The 23,221-nt window shown below is 35.8% G+C and overlaps 1 protein-coding gene across 1 annotated transcript; it reads right to left on the reverse strand.

The window, feature by feature from the left end:
• Positions 1–4,589: 4,589 nt before the first annotated feature.
• Positions 4,590–7,179, reverse strand: LOC103926816 (60S ribosomal protein L7-2). The gene is given in 8 exon segments (XM_048572585.1): positions 4,590–5,008; positions 5,087–5,189; positions 5,278–5,357; positions 5,694–5,751; positions 5,837–5,894; positions 5,897–5,933; positions 6,035–6,213; positions 7,021–7,179. Coding segments are annotated over 7 exon segments (729 nt in total). The 5' UTR covers positions 6,212–6,213; positions 7,021–7,179; the 3' UTR covers positions 4,590–4,792.
• Positions 7,180–23,221: the final 16,042 nt, after the last annotated feature.

Consider the following 23,221-nt stretch of genomic DNA (forward strand, 5'->3'; position numbering starts at 1 on the left):
TAATTTTCCTGATTATTTTTGCATTCAATTTCACAAATCCAATATTCTGAATAAACTCATGAGGGAAGATGGAGTTATCGAAGAAAAGTTGAGTGAGGTTAGGGAGCGAAAGAGGACGGTGGGGAAAGGGCTGGCGAGGTTGGCGCTGGGAAAAAGAGGGAGCGGATGATTGGGGACGACGGCGGCCAAAAAGAAATCCTTAGGTCTTTTGCTAAACACTTCAATCCAACTTTTTAAACTCAAAAATAATTTTCAAGTTTTAATCCTTAAAATTTATTTGGTAGAATTATTTTTAAAAATTGAATTAAATACTAACTAAAAATTATAGTTTATTCTCTAAAAATATAAAAAGTGAGTTTTTAGAGTTTTTAAACTTAAACCCACTTTTTTCTTTTCTCCCTCTCCTCTTTTTTCACTCCAAATCTATCTATCTCTCTCTTTTCTTTTTCTCTTTCTTTCTTTTTACCTTTAACGTCTCTCCTTCAAACTGCTCTTTTTATTCTCTTGGTTCTTTCTTTCACTCATCTTCCTCTCTATATTGTCCGATTCTCTCTCTTCTTTCTCTTTCCTTCGATCATCTCTTACTTTCTTTTCTTCTCTCTCCTCTTTCTCCCTCTCCTCCACCCCTCTTTTTAGATCTCTTTGTGTAGTTTAAGTAGTAAGATTTAAAAATTTTAAATCGCAAACCAATCAAATTTTTGAGTCTTAAAAAAAAATTGCTTTTAAGAAATGTTTTTAAGAAATGTTTTGAGAAATGATAAAAAATTTCAAATATGATACCAAACAGGCTCTTAATTTTTTTTTAATTTTTTTTTGTTTGAACTCACACAGATATGCAAGTTTTGATACATTTCCACCACTGTAGTTAATTCTTTCAAATTTTAATTTTTTTTTTAATCTTTTCTAGATTTTATTTTATTATCTAAGCAGAAGTAGGCATACGCGCTACCACGTCATCATTTAGCAGTTAAATTGATAGATAATTTATTGGAAGTCTAATTTTCTTCAATTCATTCGTTTCAATCGCCAAAATCAAAATAATTGTGTTAAAAAATAAAAATAATTGCGTACCCTAATAAATAAAGCGTTTCTTGACAATATTAAGCATAAATATGTAATAATGATTTTGAATTCTAGAGTATCTTCAAAAGAGATGTTAAAATATTCAAATGAGTAATAACGGTATCAAAAGACAATATTAATATTTTTCAACCGAAAAGCCAAATTTGATGTGGTATGACATGGAATGACATCTCTTCCCCTTGCTACTAAATTTGACAGCACCTTCAGATTTTTTTAATTAATTATTAAATGTTTTTTATTAATTTTTTATTGGTTTAAATCATTATCCTTTTGTTTATTTTCATTCCCAATGCAAAAAAAATACATATGAATTTTTGTTTTATGTTTAAAATTTAGCATATCAGTTACAGATCAAAATTTTAAAAGATGTTAAAGTGTCACGTAAACTTTCTAATTTAAATTTAAAATTTAAAATTTGACATCTCTTTTAAAGATGATCTAAAATCAGCTTTTAATGTTTTCTTGGCGAATACTTTCATTTTCTTTTTTCAAAAGCACTTAATCTCCGGTAAAAGTGCTTGCAAGAGACGCAATCTCAAATGAACCTCAAGCCCATTGATTGACAGTTCATATGCTTTATATAATGACCATTGGTTTTCTTTCCACTAATTACTAGTCGGTATTTGGTGGTGACACTTCAGAGTGGATGGCATTTTCATTGACATTACAAATTAGGAATAAGAAAAAAGGAACCGCGTGAACCTCGGGCTACGTTTGGTGGCTTTGGACCGAGTCAATCTTTCACACTACGAGGAACTTTCCGCATCCTTCCAGGAAGATAACGTATTAATTTACTTACCCTATTACCTGTTCCCAACAACACAAACAACCAAATTAAAAGTAGCAAAAGAGCGGCAGTTTCCCAGAAAAATATAAATTTTGCAGAACGTTGACAGATATGCCAAATGCATGATATAAAGAGAGGGAAGACAGAGAGATTGGTATAGATTTAGAGAATGAGTGTGTTATCAGTGTTCGATCTGCGAGAAAAAGTGGTAGGTAAGAAAGGAGCAGCAGCAGCTTGCCCCTACTGCGGAGGGCCAGTTATGGGATGGGACTTCGACGCTCACTTGCTTTTTTGTTTCATCCCCATTTCGCACAAAACCAAGAGGAAGTTCTACTGCACCATTTGTTCCAGTCGCCTTGTTCCTGCTGTCTCTTGATACCTTAACGGAAGGGGACTGATATACATATATATATATATATATATATATATATATATCTCTGTGTGTGTGTGTGTGTGTGTGTGTGTGAGTGCTTGGGTGTGTCATTGTGTAGGTGTGCGGATTTTGATTGTTGTTTTATTGTGAAATGGAGCAGAAGAAAGACGAGAGTTGTACTCTGATCATGAGTAAGCACGCAACAAGTGCCCGTGCTTCCCCTTAATTAGTTTGCATCAACAATATTGATTATGTAAACACATTAGATATATGGCTCAATCGGGCCTTTTTCTAGCATTGATACGTGATAAATAATGCTTTATTGTAACACTATAAAGATATATCGATCACTAGTTTCCAACTTTACATTATGTTTTGAATAAAACATGAAACTCGCAGAGTTGTATAATATTGTCTGATTATGACAATTTTCACATTACATCCTATGGGAACAAATACAAAATATCTCATTCTTAGAGATGTTCAACTAAACTTTCAAACGGAGATTATAAATTTAGTTCAAGTGTTAAAAAAAAGTTGCATGAGCGGTCAATATCGTGTGCAAGCTGATTTTGTCACATTCACCTGGTCGTATACGCACTGCCGGACTAAAATTGTTTCCAACTTCAAGACAAACTCATTTCATTTTCTACGTCCATATAGTCACCCTAATTGGAGGCTCCTCCACGCCGAAGCCGTTGATGGAGGAGGAGATTGGGTACATGCACTTGAGATTAGTTCAAGAGTCGGCGGAAAATGGGTTAGGAAGTTTAGGTCAAGAGTTCGATTTCCTTCCTAAATCCCGTATAACAGAACAGAGGAAAATAGATGGTACTAGGTGGTGTGAGTAGGGCATAAGAAAAAGGAATTAGAAAAGACCAAGTCTGAGAATAAATACGGGCATGCTACCATCCCTCCAAGTCACAATTTATAATTAAAAAAGGACCACAAGATTTGCTCAATTCCAAAGACAATTCACCAGCTCAAAGTCGAACTCTTAGACTACCAAGGAAACGATATTCTCAAATGAAAACTAATGAAAAGAGTCTGAAAATTTTGAGTTTTAATAATAAGGACAAAATAAAGGGTAAAGTGAATAGTATCAGGATTGATTTTTTAGTTTAAAAATGTGGTTTTTTGTTAAAGTGAATAGTACTGTAGGCTTTTCGTTAAAACTTACTATTCTCAACCCATATATGTACCCTCCTCACATCCGACCTAAAACCTCAAAGCCTTCCATTGGATAAGAATGGAAGATTTTCAAAGTTGACGGTAAATTGAAAGGAAACCAATGAAAATGATTTGAAAACTTTGAGTTTTAACGATAAGGATAAAATAAAAGGCAAAATGAATAGCATCATGATTGACTTTTTAATGCAAAAATGTGATTTTTCGTTAAAATGAATAGTACCGGAGCTTTTTGTTAAAGTTCCCTAAATTGAATGCACAAGAGAATGATTTTTTATTTGAGGGAAATTGTATATGAAGAAAAATCTTCCTTCTAATCCCTACAGGGACAACTGAAATAAGTTTTCTTGAAACATCGATCTCCTACGTCCAAGTTGCATGTGGTCCAATATTCTAGTGGATATGATGTTGGGCTTCCACCTATGCATCACATGTTCGAAACCCCATCCCCTAAATTAATGTAATAGTTTCGAACTCTTTTCTTCTCTTTAATAATAATTTTTTTAATAAAAAGAAAAAGGAAAAAAATTCTTCCATCTTCAGGTTGGTGGCAATTTTGATATTTCTTACTTGCACGTACCTTAAAAATTTAGGTCTTATCCATTCAAATTCAATCATTTACACCAAATGAGGGCCATGGTCTCATTCATCATGTTTTTTTTTTTGTAGATGTTGTCCTCAGCATCAGCTGTAACTTTCACACAAGTTTAGGGTTCCTTCAAAGCCAAAACTTCCTCGGAAGTTGCGGGCACACGCTTCCTTGGAGAATATTTGTTCCCAATTTCTAACCAATTAATCAGCAGACGAATAGAACATATACGAGCACATGCTTCACAAACACTACATTCATCAAATTCACAACGCTAACTCTCCGCGGTGATTCACTTTTCTTAACAACATCTAGGCAACTGAAAATGAGCCGCGCAGCCTTCCCTTTAACGCATCTCCGATTGCCATCGCCTCCACCAACGGTTGAAGATGCTCTTACTACTCCAGAACACTCCATTCCTTTCCTACTTTGTTTTGAGGACAATCTTTTCATCTAATTCCTCTTCATTGTTTTACTTAATCACGAAACGAAACGAAAAATGAGGGCATCAAAACATATGAAACTCTAGCCAATTTAAAACCTTGGCAAAAGTAAACAAGCAGGCAGCATCGAATGCAAAACATTTATATAATGTAACAAAACTTTCTAGCATTTAAGTCTTCAAAATGTGAATCAAATATTCCGACACCAAAACAAGTCATGAACCTTAAAGCGAAACCAGTGTTCAACTTAAACAAAGGAGTAAGTGCCAGATCCCCAGTAGTTGACAGAAAGAACTCGAATGACTGGAATAATGAAATACTGCATAGACCTAATTCATTCTCCTAATAAGCTCGTTGATGTAGTTCTCACGGTTTCCTGCATCTCCACCTTCCACGTAGTGGTTCCTCTTCTTCTTAAGACCGCCCAGTGGTGCCTTAAGCTTGAATGGCCACAGAAAGTTATTGGCCTCCTTGAAATGAGGACCAACGGTCAAGATCTCGTGAATAAGATCTTCCGTGCAGATGATGCCATATTTGCCAAGAGCCTGTGACAATAGCACATGTTAGAAAGATGCAGCAATTAATGAAACCAATTAGACACGCATTAGCAGCAAGGTACGAACCTCCTCCACAATGGCATTGTCAGTCAAGGCAATCCTCTGCTTGTTCAGCTTACCGTACCCTCTCTTGTATATCAATTCCTTGACGCTCTTCAAGTTGGGGTACCTGAAATCATTCAACTCGTATTAATCATACATTTCCAGACTTTTACAGCTGAGACAAAGGAAATAGAATGTGAAAGATGTTTACACACCCATAAGTAACATATGGTTCAACCCTGTGAAGCATATTGAGGGTGGCCTTGTTAACTTTTAGGAAGACTCCATTGAAGATCTGTTTTAGAAGATAAAGCAAAATTAAACTTTTAACATACAACTGAAAATATGTGGGCACCAATTAACACAGTTCATAACTTTAACAATGGATAAAGGCAAGCGGATAAATACAGGACTATAGGAAAGCTATAAACTCTATGATCAAGACTCAACTGTGTTTAAAGATATCATCAGCTATCTAATGAAAGAACAACCAGATAGATTGAAAAGCCTTCTCACTTCATGATGTGAAACCATCAGACAACCGTTAAAAATACAAAAAGAGAGAAGCTAAAGGAATCCTAATAGAAAGGTTAGCATTTGTATCACTAGGTTAACGGGTTAGGGGTGCTACCTGTCTCAGCCTCAAGAGTTGCAAGATCTTCTTGGTCTTTGGGTCAATGGCGTTGATACTGAAAATTTAAGAAATTAAAGTATAAGATACGGAGCACATATCATTGGACTTCATTTCCATTAAGCTGAACATTGAGAACATACCCACGGATACGAATAATGAACAAGAGCTTAGCCTCTGGGTCAACATAAAATCCACCTTCAACTTAGCCTCACGCTTCAACTGGATCAACTCTTTCTCCTAAACATGGGAAACAAACCAATTTCAACAACAAATAATCAGACCAACATGCAGAAACGCAACAGACAATAAATGAACATTACGAAAGTGACAATATCTACCTGCTGCTCATACTCCTCAGAATACTGCTTTGCTCTGTTGTAAATGAGCTTCCGGTTCTCAGCCTTCTTCTTGTTGGCAGCTACACGCTCCTGTTCCTTAGCCAAGGCCCACTGCTCTTCCCTCTTTCTCTTTTTCAACACGGACTCTGGAACCACTACCTTGACTTCTTCACCCATCTCTATAACATCACAAAGTCAAGAACATGTAGAGGACAAGTACATTCAATAAACACCAAACTGAACTTATACATGAAAATAGTAGCTTAAGTACTATCATCTCAATAAATTATTCGCATCACACATGAAGATAAAGGCGCATTCAGACACGAGATCTACGAAAGACAACAAATTCGGAGTTCTACTTCACTTCAATAGAGCAATTGTAATTTAAATAAATAAAGTTACCTAAATTCGGAGCACATGCTAACTAAAAATTATACAACGACAGATTTAAGACTTGTAAAGGACATAAAAAACACCAGGAATACATAAAAAACACGTAGAAAAAAATTTAATATAACCGATTCCAAACCTTTAAAATCGATACGGTAAAACCAATTTTCCCATATTTCATCCACAACACTGAATACATTCAGAAAACATAAACATACAAGAAAACAATCAAAACATTAATATTAAGAAAACAATTACAGAAAAAATCAACTCATTTGGTCAGTAGTTAAGCTAAATATCAGCTACCCAACCCAAAACAAAAACGTTTTCCAAAAGTGATACCTTTCCCAGCAACCAGACAGAGTTAATCAAGCTAAAAATGCTATCCCAGCGCTCCATTTTCGCAGGAAACAAACAGAAACACAAGCCAGCAATCAAATTAATAAACGTATCCCAGACGCATAAACCAATCCAAATTACGAAAACACACAATCAAACAGCTCGTTCGATGCTCAAAATTTACAGATCAAATCACATGAAACGGAAATGCTTTTTGAAACCGTAGCAGGATTGGGATCTGAGAGATTACTCACCGAGTAGTAGCCGCTGTGTCTTGGGTGACGATGAACTAGGGTTAGGGGTTTCTCGGCGGGCTACTAAGAAGAAGATGGTGGGAGTGACAGATTAGGGTTTTATAGCAATTTTATGGGTGGTTTGGGATGGCATGGCGGACGGTCCTGATTGGCTTATGAAGTTGGAAACATCTTGACCGTAGATTTAAGGGTTAAGTAAGCTGAGTTGGGCTAAGTTTAGTCCGATACTTAGGGCCCAAGATGAATTGGGCTTGAGTCATTTAGGAAGGAGGATATATTGGGCTTGAGTCATTTAGGATGGAGGATATATTAGTTTCGTTAAGAATGTTGGCCCAAATTTAATTGCAATTGGGGACTTCTATAATTCTACTCATAGTTTCAGGACTGACTAGGATACGTTGAAGTACTTAATTAATCACTCATTGACGGTCAGATATGATCATTGGAAGTCATTATAATAATGAGAGTTTTAACGAAAAGCTCGCGAAACTGTTCACTTTACCCTTTATTTTGTCCTTATCATTAAAACTCAAAGTTTTCAAACCATTTTCATTAGTTTTCCTTATAATATATATGACTGTTGTTTGGTAATTGTACCAAGTAAATGGATGTATTGTAGACAAGTTTCATTGTTTCTTTTCTTTGTTAAATTATTTTTTTAATCTGCAACACATCCTACTATTTGGTGGTATTTTTCCTCGCTTGTAATTTTTTTTTTTTCTGAAAAGATGATATTATTTATACAAAGGAGAGGGGATGGGCTAGGCCTCATAATGGGTTAGCAATTGTGGTTTAAATTCGTATTTGACGAGAATCAAAACCTTACTTGTAAATTGAACCCAATACTTGAAGATGTAATTGCTTTTAAGGGTCCGTAATTTTTTGAGCTGATTCGGTAGGTTGACTTGGATATTATTGGACTGGACTTGAGTATTGTGTGTAGTGAATAGTGGATCAGCCTCCGAAATAAGTAGATAATCATGGTTTACCACCAATTGTTATCTTTTTTGAAAAATAAAATAAAATAGTGGATCCGCTTTTTTAGTGCATATCAAAATTGCAAATTTAAGTTATACATTCGAATAAAAATTTAACGGCTCTTATTCAGATATATAACTTAAATAATTAAATATGCACTTTTGATGTGCGCTAAGAAAATTCAAATGGGCGATCAACATTGAGCATTGAGTTTTGTCAATTGTAACCCGTGTCTCAGCTTGAATCAAAGACTCCATGCAAATGCATTCAGGCCCATGAAACATGGATCAGGACTTTTGTTACATATAACCGTTACAAAGGTCCATAGCAAAATTTAACTTTTAATTTTTCAAACTTATTAGTCATTTGTACCATTCAAAAATTAGAAGGAAAAAAAAAATAAAAAACTTTTGCGATTGTCCTTTATGGTCAGTTTCTTAGACTTTGTAGTTCCAAAAAAAAAAAAGACCAGACTTTGTTTACCAACAAAAAAATAAAAAGACTAAGACTTTGTTTACCATAAAAAAAAAAAAAAGACTTAAGACTTTGTTTTTTTTCTAGGCATAGAAGGGGACCAAGACTAATTAACATAGAAACTTTTGGTTTTGGGTTTTTTTTTTTTTTTTTTTCAATGCAGAAAACATGCAAGTAGAACTGTAGAAGGAAGTGTTTTTCCTAAGTATCCCTACATTTGTATAACAATACATGACATATGTGTTCGTATTTCAAACACACTAAAAATCTGTCGGCAAAACCAAATGCATCTCGTGCGTGGTATAAATATATTTTTTTCAACTCACTTTGTTTTAAATTCAACTTTTTCTCCTTTTAATTTAGTCTGGAGTGAGAATATCACTTGAAATAAATAAAAAAATGATAAATTAGGTTCTCATCCTCCATTTCTCCTTCTTGTTAATTAAAACCTTATTATTTTTCAATTTTGATCAAGGTGCCTTGACTTTTCTTCATGTCACTATTTGAATATTAAATTATTTACAAGTACTTATATGTCAATTTAAAAATGAAGAACTATTAATCATTTTCAAATATAATCTTTTTAGTATTTTTTTTCATATATTTCTAATTTGTATCCTTTTTTTTAATTTTATACCAATATTCTTTTGAGTTCTAATTTGTACCCATAATTTTGAATTTTAATATGTACCCATGGTTTTGAATTTTAATATGTATCCATATTTTTATTTTATTTGTACTAATAATTTTTTTTTTTATGAATGTACCCATGCTAATTATATGTGTTTATTTTATGTTTTAAAATATATCCATAGTTATTTCTTGCACTATATTAATAATTACGTGGGTACACTTTTTTTTTTTTGCTAGAGCTATGTGAAGAACAAATTACTCTATTATTGATTTCTAAGTAATTGTTATATTTGTAACAATATTATTTGATTTGTTTAAATTTCATAATTTGTGGAATATTGAATGCATAAATGCATGAGTTAAATCCCTTAAATGATGTTAGGGACCTCGATAAAACTATTTAAACAAATAAAGTTTCATTCTAACAATTAGATTGATTAGGACCACAACCAAAACGACCCAATAAAAAATTTCTTTCCGAACGCCTCTATATGTAAGTGACTCAGTACTAACCTTTGGACGGTGCATTCGAATACATATATTTATGGAATGCATGCCTCTTGCATGCGTGGGAGGCAGAGCCGCATGCAGACTGCAGAGCTATCACGATCAAGATATGAGTAAATTAGGCACCGACCTAATAGATATGACAAAAATATCAAACAGTAGTTAAGCTTAGGGATGGTTCAAAAAATCGAAAATTAAAAAAAATAAAAAATTAAAAATCAAACCAAATCGAATCAAAAAAATTGGTTCGGTTTCGGTAGTCTAGAAACCGAACCGAATCGAATTAATTAAATTAATATTTTTTTAATTTTATTTATTTAATTATCTGTTTTGGGTATTGTTTTTTAAACCCAATTTGTAAGCCTAAATGTGCTAAGCCCAATGTATTGTCAAACTTTAAACCCAAAACATTAAAAAAAAAGCCTTTATGTTATGATTCTAGTTGAACTTTAAATATTTATTTTCATTGTCTTTGATTCTAGTTGGAATGTTTATGATATGATTGTGTTGGAGATGTTAAAATTTAAGATTTCAATTTTTTTCATTTTTTGACCTAAAAAATACATGGTATTTAAGCATATAATGATCACTACCTACTTACTGGTTTGACCTAAAATACGTACTTTTTGTTAGTTTTATATGTTAAATACGGCAATAATTGCAATATGGTAAATTAATTAATCTATTCATTTCTTTTTCATAATATGCTTCCCTCTGAATTTGGATCCCCATCAATCAGTTACGGCAAAGGATGAAAAAGAAACACACAAAATCTGACCGACTCTCAGATTGCGTAGGGGCTGCTCCTTTAAACTTTCAAGGTTCCTTTTTAGCTCAATACTATCACTGATGAAAAGTGATAATGTAATACTATCACTTTGACAAAATTTAAGATTTCAATTTTTTTTTATTTTTTGAAAAAAAACAAAAAAATCGAAATTGAATCGAAAAAAAACCAAACCAAAAAAGAATGAATCGAACCAAAATTTCGGTAAGCTCAAGTGTGGACTACTGTGCTAATTACCAGAGAAAGATATACAGCATGATGCATGCATGCATCTGCAGCCTGCAGCTGCCGCTGTTCATGCATATGCAGGCATGCAAATTCTTCTTTGTTTTGACCAAATAACATGCATATCAGCTGATGAAAATTGCTTCCTATTTTCAATATAATATATAATACATTTTCTGTCGGGTCCGGTTACAATGATATATACCACACATTGGTACTAGTTTTATGCAAGAAATGTGGTAAAAATCCATTAGACACTACGTACCATAAAAGACAAACTACAAACTATTTATATAAGTTATTAATAAAAAAATTAGCCATCCTTTCCGCAGTATACTCCAATATTGAACCAGTTATACCGACCTTTGATGTACCTCAAAGGATAACATTATAACACATATGCCTTTTTAAATTTTAATCCAATAATTGCTATCTTGCTAACTAAATGCCTAACTCTGACTTACAATTCATAACCAAACATCCAGCTTAGCTTCTTACAAGAAATTCTTGTGTAAGGCCCCCATTGATGAAGGCCAGGAGTGTTTTGTGAGAGGGGAGTGAGACACAAATGAGGTCGGTTGAAGGTGGAAAATCAGAGGGGGTGAGCTATGGGGGATTTGGATCTCATCTGGATCCAAATTGTGGGGATCTATGATCCTCACATCTTAACCGTTTATTGTATATCGTGTGGTCAAAAATAATTTGAATTTTTTATTATTTAATATTAAATATAAATAGTACATAACGAAAACTGACTGCACGATGTACGATGAATATGCATAATGTGAGGATCCTTAACCAATTGTTCCTTTTTTTGAAAAATAAAATAAAATAGTGAATCCGCTTTTTTAGTGCATATCAAAATTACAAATTTGAATAAAGATTTAATGGTTATTATTCAGATGTATAACTTAAATAATTAAATATGCACTTTTGATGTGCACTAAAGAAAATTCAAATGGGCGAAGAACATGGAGCATTGAGTTTTGTCAATTGTAACCCATGTCTTTTTTTTTTGTTGAACGACATGGATCAGGACTTTTGTTAAATATAACCGTTACAAAGATCCATAGCAAAATTTAACTTTTAATTTTTCAAACTTATTAGTCATTTGTACCATACATAAATTAGAAGAAAAAAAAAAAAAAAACTTTTGCCATTGTCCGTTATGGTCAGTTTCTTAGACTTTGTAGTTCCCAAAAAAAATAAAAAATAAAAAATAAAAAATAAAAAAAAATAAAAAAGACTAAGACTTTGCTTTTTTCTAGGCATAGAAGGGGACCAAGATAATTAACATAGAAACTTTTGGTTTTGGGTTTTTTTTTTCAATGTAGAAAACATGCAAGTAGAACCCTAGAAGGAAGTGTTTTTCCTAAGTGTCCCTTAACAATACATGACATATGTGTCTGTATTTCAAACACATTGAAAATCTATTGGCAAAACCAAATGCATCTCATGCGTTGTATAAATATATTTTTTCAACTCACTCTGTTTTAAATTTAGTTTTTTTCTCCTTTTAATTTAGTCTGGAGTGAGAATATTGCTTGAAATAAATAAAAAAATGATAAATTAGGTTCCCATCCTCCATTTCTCCTTCTCATTAATTAAAACCTTATTATTATTTTTTCAATTTTGATCAAATTCCCTTGACTTTTCTTCATGTCACTATTTGGATATTAAAGTATTTACAAGTCATTATATGTCAATTTTGATCAAGGTCCTTGACTTTTCTTCATGTCAGCTCTAACCTTTGGTCAGTGCATTCGAATACATATATTTATGGAATGCATGCCTCTTGCATGCGTGGGAGGCAGAGCCGCATGCAGACTGCAGAACACACCCTTAACTACTTTTCCCACACCCTTTCCTCTTTTTTAATACTTAATTGGTATCCTATTATTTAATCTTCCATATGTACCCTTCCTACTTGTTGATGGTAATTAATGAAAGATTAAATAGGAAGGGGTATACATGGAAGATTAAATAGTAGAATACCAATTAAGTATTAAAAAATATGGAGGGGTGTGGAGTAGTTAAGGATGTGTGAAAATCACAATCCATGAGTAAATTAGGCACCGGCCTAATAGATATGACAAAAATATCAAACAGTAGTTGAGCTTAGGGGCAGGTTAAAAAAATCGAAAATCAAACCAAATTGAATCAAAAAAATCGAACCGAACTGAATTCTTTTGGTTCGGTTTCGATTTCGGTTTCAGTAGTCTAGAAACCGAACCGAATCAAATTAATTAAATTAATATTTTTTTTAAATTTATTTATTTAATTATCTGTTTTGGGTATTGACACACCCCGACCCAGAAAGTCCACTTGGACCCTGAATCGAGCTGTGCTGGCCGACACCTGGAAGGTGACGAAGCCATAAAATGTGATAGTGCATAAAAAGTGAATAAATTTGAATCTAAAAGTGTCTAAATACCAGAGTGCGCTACGAGTGGGAGCGAACCCATTTCATGCGCGATGTCAGAGCATAAGTAAGGTACAGTAATGTGAGTAAGAATCATACCCTCAAAAATATCCATCAATACTAAGATTCGCCACAGATTTTTGTCGATACAAACTCAGCAGCTAAAACCTGGAGGGCACCAAAGAGAAGGTGTGAGTAAGCAATAAAACCAAGCTTCCCAAAGTTACTACCTCTCTAAAAGTAATGCCCCCTAAATGTACAACCCGTATCGTTTTCCGTAAGACAGTACAACATATATACATATATCCAAACCATACTCGGAAATGACCAAAACCACGGTTTGCCATCAACTCCACCATACATCAATAAGTAGGCCAAATGAACTAAATCAATACAAAATGATATATCAATCAGAGTCAGCTAAAATGACATGTACAACTTATCTGTATCTCATCAATCATGGCTAGTATATAAGTCGGAGTCGCCTATAGTGACCTGTACGACTTATCCACATCTCGTCAATCCTGGCTAGCATATAAGTCGGAGTCGCCTATAGTGACCTGTACGACTTATCCACATCTCGTCAATCCTGGCTAGCATATAAGTCGGAGTCGCCTATAGTGACCTGTACGACTTATCCACATCTCGTCAATCCTGGCTAGCATATAAGTGGGAGTCGCCTATAGTGACCTGTACGACTTATCCACATCTCGTCAATCTTGGCTAGCATGTAAGTCGGAGTCGCCTATAGTGACCTGTACGACTTATCCACATCTCGTCAATCTTGGCTAGCATGTAAGTCGGAGTCACCTATAGTGACCTGTACGACTTATCCACATCTCGTCAATCTTGGCTAGCATGTAAGTCGGAGTCACCTATAGTGACCTGTACGACTTATCCACATCTCGTCAATCTTAGCTAGCATGTAAGTCGGAGTCACATATAGTGACCTGTACGACTTATTCATATCTCATCATAACATGTGCAACACATGGCAACCAGTACGACAGTATCGAAGTTGCCTAACTCATAACTGTAGTCATGCTATAACTCAATCGATTCAATTAATACCATAAACTCACCTGAACTTACCTGGGTGTCCTGAGTTCACCTTTGCACTTGAAAGCATTCCCAATAATTATAAGCAAGTAATATACATATGGATATATCATGATGCAATCTACTACTCAACCATGTCGTAGCATTTTCAATTATAAACACTATGGTGTGAAGTGTACAATCAATAACGCCATACTCCCAAACTACTTATTTTCAGGGATAATTATCCATAACAATCCAATTAACTCTAATTTAACTAACTAATTCACAAAACTAAAACTTGTCTTTACCAGTTTCCTTCGCATTACTCAATTTCCCAAGCAAGGCTTTTGTCTCAAATATTTTATGGCTGCATCTAACGTCTCGTTAGACTGCCTACGTACCCTAAACAGGGATCAAGCCATTCGTAGTTCACATTGTACGTCAAGCATTCACAATAATTATATATGAAAGTAATATGCCTAATCAATTTAAAGGTGTCGATAGAACTCTCAATAATATGCACAATAAAAAGGAAAATATCCACTCACCTGGAGTCCACGCTATACTACTCTAGCACGCGCATCGAGGCGTCCTGAATGATCGGTCCCTGTGGCCAATTATCAAATCACATCTCAGAACTCTTATCTGAAGAATATGCAATTCACATAAAACACAACCTCGACGACTTTCTAAAATAGGTTGAGACCTATTGACCACAAGTCAACCGTCGATCAAAGATCGACGGTAGGGTTTACAACCCTGTATAACCTGACCCGGAAGATCCGCATATCAGATTTCCAATCTGCAACTTCCAATGATCCACAATATGTTTCTAGAATAACATCTTAAAATTTCATTACGATCCAACGGTCAGATCTTCGCCAATTGCCTAAAACAAGTGGCCGTGAACATTTATTTTACTAACTTACAAATCCAATTCAGGAAGATCCGTAAATCGGATTCCCGATCCGTAAATTCCTATGATCTTTAAATATTACGTATTATAATGTATCCAATTTTGGTGACGATCCAACGGTCGGATCATCGATTCACATTTTTATCAAGTAGCGTATTATAACGAATTTAGGTTCCAACGATCAACCTCCGTCATTCAAATGACAAAACTGAATTCAAAACATTCGACATAGCCTAAAAATAGCATTGGCGGCTCACCGGCCACGCGCCGCCGCACGCGCCGCCGCGGGTGGCGGTCGGCCGCCCCGACTCGCCGGAAAATCCAACTAATTCCAAAAATTATCAAACTTCACAGAAATGAAGATCTCAGTGAGTGGAGCAACTTTCATACCTGCCACGAAGTCCAAAAGTGGACGGAAGATGGTCAATTTTGCCCACGAAGCCGGCGGGTGCCTAAAACTTCCCGACGTCGATTCGTCGTCTACGGTGGTCCAACGGGGTCAAGGTTGGTTGGGTTTTGCTCCTGGGATGATGGGCTACAAAGCCCAAGTGGTGGCATCGGCCATCGCTTTGCCGATTTGCCGGAAAATGGAGAAGGGTGGCCGGAGCACCATTGATTTTCGTCAACTTTCGTGGCCTCAAACCTCCACATCCCGTGGTCAATCAAGGTGGTTCTTGGGTGGGTTTTGTAGAGGGGAATGAGAGCTTCAAAATGGTGGTGGTGGCATCGAAAAACTCCACCGGAGTTGGCCGGAATCGGCCTTGGAATATGGCCTCGCGGTGGTGCGGGTATGGGTGCACGGGAAGCCTTTTTCCCTTTTTTTTTTTTTTTTTTTTTTTTTTTTTTCTTTTCTTCTCTCTTTCTGATTGGGCTTCCATTAATTTAAATAAACACTCACCTTGAATAACCAATTTCGAACGTCCGTAACTATACCGTTATAATTCGGACTCGCAAACGATTTTCGCCTATACGTTCGTACCAATGAGTACTACGAGGATATGCTAAAAGAATAAGTCCCACATCTCTCAAGTCAATGGTCAACAGAAGTCAAAGTCCGTGCCTCTAGGGCAATTTCGTAAACTCACGCTTTTAAAATAAATTAAAAATGTAAAATTTGGAACGGGTTGTCACAATCTACCCACCTTAAGAAAATTTCGTCCTCAAAATTTAAAATCATTAGTCCAATGTAGAATACTCAAAATTAAAGAGATGTACCTGTAAATACATACACAAGGAAGACATCAAGTTATAGCGACTACATAAAAGAGGATGACATTCCGTCATTATCGGAGTGTTATGACTCTTCTTTCATGCCTCCAAACCTATTTTCCTTCTCTTTTACATAAACGTGTTCAAAGCGTAACGCACTTCGAAATTTAGCATGTAGTATTTTTGGGTCAAGCCCAAGCAACCATTAACGAATTAAATAAGTAAATACAAATATTAACGTAAAATAATCTACTTGTTTACTTGCTTAACAACCCAACGAATAAGTTATTAATATTATGGTCTGTACACCACAAAACCGACAATTCACTGATGTCTTGATAAGCAAGTAACAATTCCCGAGGGTGCAATATTACCATCTTGCCCCTCAATGGGAAATACACATACCAACCTCGATCGTACTCATTCACTACCTTATGAGGCAACATCGTCAATAACATAAATTTTCTACATCACCATCTCAATTAAATATTCGTTCGCAATAATCTGCTGTAAATCACAAGCTGCACATACAATATTTGTATTATATTTCGAAGGATACCATACTCTTAAACAGGAATGTAACCGTAGTTACCCATAATTCTAACAAGAGTATGCGTGCATTAAATATGCGTTGTGCGTAAAATCTCCATACATCAACCCCAATGATACCATAGCTAACTCGAAATTGTAACCGTGGTTACAAGTAACTAGAATGGAGATAAGGATATACTGTAGCCATGTTACTGGTGGGACAAACAAGATGCAACTCGTCCACAAAGGTCTGAGTAACTCATTTCAAACTAATCAATCTAGGGTTAGAAATGCGATACTTAACAACTTCTAATACTCAAAACCTTCATAACGACTTCCAAAGGCTTGGAAGTGAAACATATAACACGATGAAATATAAATACACCAAGATGATAATCTTGTCAGGTTTCTGTTTGCTGAATTTGTATAGAAGTCTACAAGTAGTTTTCTCAAAAAGTCATCGTCCTCTGGATGCAATTAGAAAATTGTAGTTGCCCAAGGAAGTTTGAACTCTATATCCTCAACATCCTCACAACATTAATCAAAAGCGGGGTACATCTAGAGTGAGGATTCATTTAGAACACATCAACGGGAGCCTCGATTTTATCTCTTTCCTACTTCCACATTTGATCACGTCACAAAGATAATTTCTAGATCACATCCCCCGAAGAGGTTGACTACATCCCACTTCTATCTTAGTGGTCTTCACAAGTGTCTAGTTGTTGAAATTTCAACACCCATATTTTTTTTTTTTTTTTTTTTTTTTTTTTTTTACGAAACAATTATTGCCAATACTTCAATTTTTAGAGCAAGAAAAATATTGTGTTCTACTTAAGTAAACCACCACCAATTGGAATATCATATAAGCGTATCATTGGTTTAGCATCACGATTAATGAATTTCACATTCTTCACATATACAACATCTCTCGAACTGAGCATATAAAAAAAAATAATTTCTAACTCCATTCATACAAAATGATTAAAATCATTTGAACCATTTCTTGGTAGATTAAAGGTAAATCTATATCGATACTCATACTTCCCAATCAAATAGAAAAGGACATGCTGGAAGTGTGTGAGAGTAGGTACACCATAGTGCACTCATAGATGCCAATTTAATTCTACTATTGCTTCCGACAAAACTTAGCTTGTTCCAAAAAGTAAATGTAATAAAAAGTTCGAAGATCAATGAAGATTTGGACACACTTCTACATAAAAGTCCCAATCAATAATCCAATAAAATTAGAAATTGTTAATTCTAGGTCATAAGTATGATGGTTCATCTTTAGCGGTTCTACCACCGAGAAACATAAGCGTTAACCTACTAAGAAAGTCTGAATCTGAATTAACTTGTCACATCAATCGACAATCACTATGCATCATCAAAATCTCCACCGAGAAGTGTCATCTAGCCTTGAAATAAGGTGATGACTGTTGACTTTAGGTCAATGAATAAGATGGTTCGTTTCAAACGGTTCTAATCGTGAAAATAAAAGCAATACTTCGTCATGTTGCCATACCAACTTAACAATGTGGTGGTATCCGCGGTAAGATTTTTTTTTTGAGATATGACGCCAAAAGTATACGTTCTCGAAATTTACAGTACTACTAACCAACTCTACGACACGAACAAAAAGGTCTTCACAGTTTCCTCGACACTCATAACAATCTAACAGTGAACTACCATCCCGCATTTCGATTCTAATGTCTACCTATGGAAGTGATCGAGAGGTGGTTAGTCAAAGGGTTTTCGTTTACCTAGATAAGTGATAGGGTAAAAACAACAATCATGAGTTTACCGTTCTATTACAAAGCTTATTTCTAAGCTTCCACGATCCTAAGGCTCAAGCGAAGTAGTTCATTGATCCTAGGAGGATTTAATGATTGCTTTTCGGATTTCTACAACTCCCAGGATATGACAACTTACATTCGCAAGCCTATTCTCACCCATTTAATAAGTACAACTACGAAAGCAAAAATTTGGAATAGCGTTGATTGAAAAAATCTCAATGCTAGAAAAAGACCTTGCCTAAGATCTACTTTCAAAAAGACTTCATCGACAGTCGATCTTCCTCCTAAAGATCCAACATGAACCCAAGTATGCTTGAAGATATTAGTGCTAATAGGGACCGAACAATAATTATCCCTCAGATGATCTTCCGCGAAATGTTACTAAGAAATTAAGACTAACTAAGATTTCCATTCTTTAAAGAATCAATACTAACGGCGGTAGGAAAATGATAGAATTATTTGGTAATATCTCTGGCGATACATAATTATCAAAACATTTACTTAGGCCATCAACTTGCCTCACTTTTATACCTTTCCTCCACGAGGAAAATCTTCGTTTCAATTCTAAGGACAACCGCCAAAATGATTTTATAAAATGTCGTCAAGACCACAAAATTGTCCAAAACTGAAGAAAAGTTAACATATTTTTCCATATTCGACGAGGCGATAAAGTTCGAACGTCAAACACAAAAACCAAGAGTGCTCACATCACGCGTGTGATGAACACAATACTGCCCAACATATGCTCTGATACCAAACTGACACACCCCGACCCAGAAAGTCCACTTGGACCCTGAATCGAGCTGTGCTGGCCGACACCTGGAAGGTGACGAAGCCATAAAATGTGATAGTGCATAAAAAGTGAATAAATTTGAATCTAAAAGTGTCTAAATACCAGAGTGCGCTACGAGTGGGAGCGAACCCATTTCACGCGCGATGTCAGAGCATAAGTAAGGTACAGTAATGTGAGTAAGAATCATACCCTCAAAAATATCCATCAATACTAAGATTCGCCACAGATTTTTGTCGATACAAACTCAGCAGCTAAAACCTGGAGGGCACCAAAGAGAAGGTGTGAGTAAGCAATAAAACCAAGCTTCCCAAAGTTACTACCTCTCTAAAAGTAATGCCCCCTAAATGTACAACCCGTATCGTTTTCCGTAAGACAGTACAACATATATACATATATCCAAACCATACTCGGAAATGACCAAAACCACGGTTTGCCATCAACTCCACCATACATCAATAAGTAGGCCAAATGAACTAAATCAATACAAAATGATATATCAATCAGAGTCAGCTAAAATGACATGTACAACTTATCTGTATCTCATCAATCATGGCTAGTATATAAGTCGGAGTCGCCTATCTACCTGTACGACTTATCCACATCTCGTCAATCCTGGCTAGCATATAAGTCGGAGTCGCCTATAGTGACCTGTACGACTTATCCACATCTCGTCAATCCTGGCTAGCATATAAGTGGGAGTCGCCTATAGTGACCTGTACGACTTATCCACATCTCGTCAATCTTGGCTAGCATGTAAGTCGGAGTCGCCTATAGTGACCTGTACGACTTATCCACATCTCGTCAATCTTGGCTAGCATGTAAGTCGGAGTCACCTATAGTGACCTGTACGACTTATCCACATCTCGTCAATCTTGGCTAGCATGTAAGTCGGAGTCACCTATAGTGACCTGTACGACTTATCCACATCTCGTCAATCTTAGCTAGCATGTAAGTCGGAGTCACATATAGTGACCTGTACGACTTATTCATATCTCATCATAACATGTGCAACACATGGCAACCAGTACGACAGTATCGAAGTTGCCTAACTCATAACTGTAGTCATGCTATAACTCAATCGATTCAATTAATACCATAAACTCACCTGAACTTACCTGGGTGTCCTGAGTTCACCTTTGCACTTGAAAGCATTCCCAATAATTATAAGCAAGTAATATACATATGGATATATCATGATGCAATCTACTACTCAACCATGTCGTAGCATTTTCAATTATAAACACTATGGTGTGAAGTGTACAATCAATAACGCCATACTCCCAAACTACTTATTTTCAGGGATAATTATCCATAACAATCCAATTAACTCTAATTTAACTAACTAATTCACAAAACTAAAACTTGTCTTTACCAGTTTCCTTCGCATTACTCAATTTCCCAAGCAAGGCTTTTGTCTCAAATATTTTATGGCTGCATCTAACGTCTCGTTAGACTGCCTACGTACCCTAAACAGGGATCAAGCCATTCGTAGTTCACATTGTACGTCAAGCATTCACAATAATTATATATGAAAGTAATATGCCTAATCAATTTAAAGGTGTCGATAGAACTCTCAATAATATGCACAATAAAAAGGAAAATATCCACTCACCTGGAGTCCACGCTATACTACTCTAGCACGCGCATCGAGGCGTCCTGAATGATCGGTCCCTGTGGCCAATTATCAAATCACATCTCAGAACTCTTATCTGAAGAATATGCAATTCACATAAAACACAACCTCGACGACTTTCTAAAATAGGTTGAGACCTATTGACCACAAGTCAACCGTCGATCAAAGATCGACGGTAGGGTTTACAACCCTGTATAACCTGACCCGGAAGATCCGCATATCAGATTTCCAATCTGCAACTTCCAATGATCCACAATATGTTTCTAGAATAACATCTTAAAATTTCATTACGATCCAACGGTCAGATCTTCGCCAATTGCCTAAAACAAGTGGCCGTGAACATTTATTTTACTAACTTACAAATCCAATTCAGGAAGATCCGTAAATCGGATTCCCGATCCGTAAATTCCTATGATCTTTAAATATTACGTATTATAATGTATCCAATTTTGGTGACGATCCAACGGTCGGATCATCGATTCACATTTTTATCAAGTAGCGTATTATAACGAATTTAGGTTCCAACGATCAACCTCCGTCATTCAAATGACAAAACTGAATTCAAAACATTCGACATAGCCTAAAAATAGCATTGGCGGCTCACCGGCCACGCGCCGCCGCACGCGCCGCCGCGGGTGGCGGTCGGCCGCCCCGACTCGCCGGAAAATCCAACTAATTCCAAAAATTATCAAACTTCATAGAAATGAAGATCTCAGTGAGTGGAGCAACTTTCATACCTGCCACGAAGTCCAAAAGTGGACGGAAGATGGTCAATTTTGCCCACGAAGCCGGCGGGTGCCTAAAACTTCCCGACGTCGATTCGTCGTCTACGGTGGTCCAACGGGGTCAAGGTTGGTTGGGTTTTGCTCCTGGGATGATGGGCTACAAAGCCCAAGTGGTGGCATCGGCCATCGCTTTGCCGATTTGCCGGAAAATGGAGAAGGGTGGCCGGAGCACCATTGATTTTCGTCAACTTTCGTGGCCTCAAACCTCCACATCCCGTGGTCAATCAAGGTGGTTCTTGGGTGGGTTTTGTAGAGGGGAATGAGAGCTTCAAAATGGTGGTGGTGGCATCGAAAAACTCCACCGGAGTTGGCCGGAATCGGCCTTGGAATATGGCCTCGCGGTGGTGCGGGTATGGGTGCACGGGAAGCCTTTTTCCCTTTTTTTTTTTTTTTTTTTTTTTTTTTTTTTCTTTTCTTCTCTCTTTCTGATTGGGCTTCCATTAATTTAAATAAACACTCACCTTGAATAACCAATTTCGAACGTCCGTAACTATACCGTTATAATTCGGACTCGCAAACGATTTTCGCCTATACGTTCGTACCAATGAGTACTACGAGGATATGCTAAAAGAATAAGTCCCACATCTCTCAAGTCAATGGTCAACAGAAGTCAAAGTCCGTGCCTCTAGGGCAATTTCGTAAACTCACGCTTTTAAAATAAATTAAAAATGTAAAATTTGGAACGGGTTGTCACAGGTATTGTTTTTTAAACCCAATTTGTAAGTCCAATGTGCTAAGCCCAATGTATTGTCAAACTTTAAACCCAAAATATCAAAAAAAGCTTTGTGTTATGATTCTAGTTGAACTTTAAATGTTTATTTTCATTGTCTTTGATTCTAGTTGGAATGTTTATGATATGATTGTGTTAGAGATGTTAAATTTAAGATTTCAATTTTTTTCATTTTTTGACCTAAAAAATACATGGTATTTAAGCATATAATGATCACTAGCCACTTACTGGTTTGACCTAAAATACATACTTTTTGTTAGTTTTATATGTTAAATGCGGCATTAATTGCAGTGTGGTAAATTAATTAATCTATTCATTTCTTTTTCATAATCTGCTTCTCTCTGAATCTGGATCCCTATCAATCAGTTACGGCAAAGGGTGAAAAAGAAACACACAAAATCTGACCGACTCTCAGATTGCGTGGGGGCTGCTCCTTTAAACTTTCAAGATTCCTTTTTAGTTTAATACTATCACTGATGAAAAGTGATAATGTAATACTATCACTTTGATAAAATTTAAGATTTCAAATTTTTTTCATTTTTTGAAAAAAAAAAACAAAAAAATCAAAATCCAATCGGAAAAAACCAAACCGAAAAAAAATGAATCGAACGGAAATTTCGGTGAGCTCAAGTGTGGACTACTGTGCTAATTACCAGAGAAAGATATACAACGTGATGCATGCATGCAGCTGCAGCCTGCAGCTGCCGCTGTTCATGCACATGCAGGCATGCGAATTCTTCTTCG

This window comes from the organism of the source record quoted next, unplaced genomic scaffold (assembly GCF_019419815.1).
Source record: "Pyrus x bretschneideri cultivar Hongxiangsu unplaced genomic scaffold, Pyrus_bretschneideri_v1 Contig61, whole genome shotgun sequence".
Taxonomy (NCBI): Eukaryota; Viridiplantae; Streptophyta; class Magnoliopsida; order Rosales; family Rosaceae; genus Pyrus; species Pyrus x bretschneideri.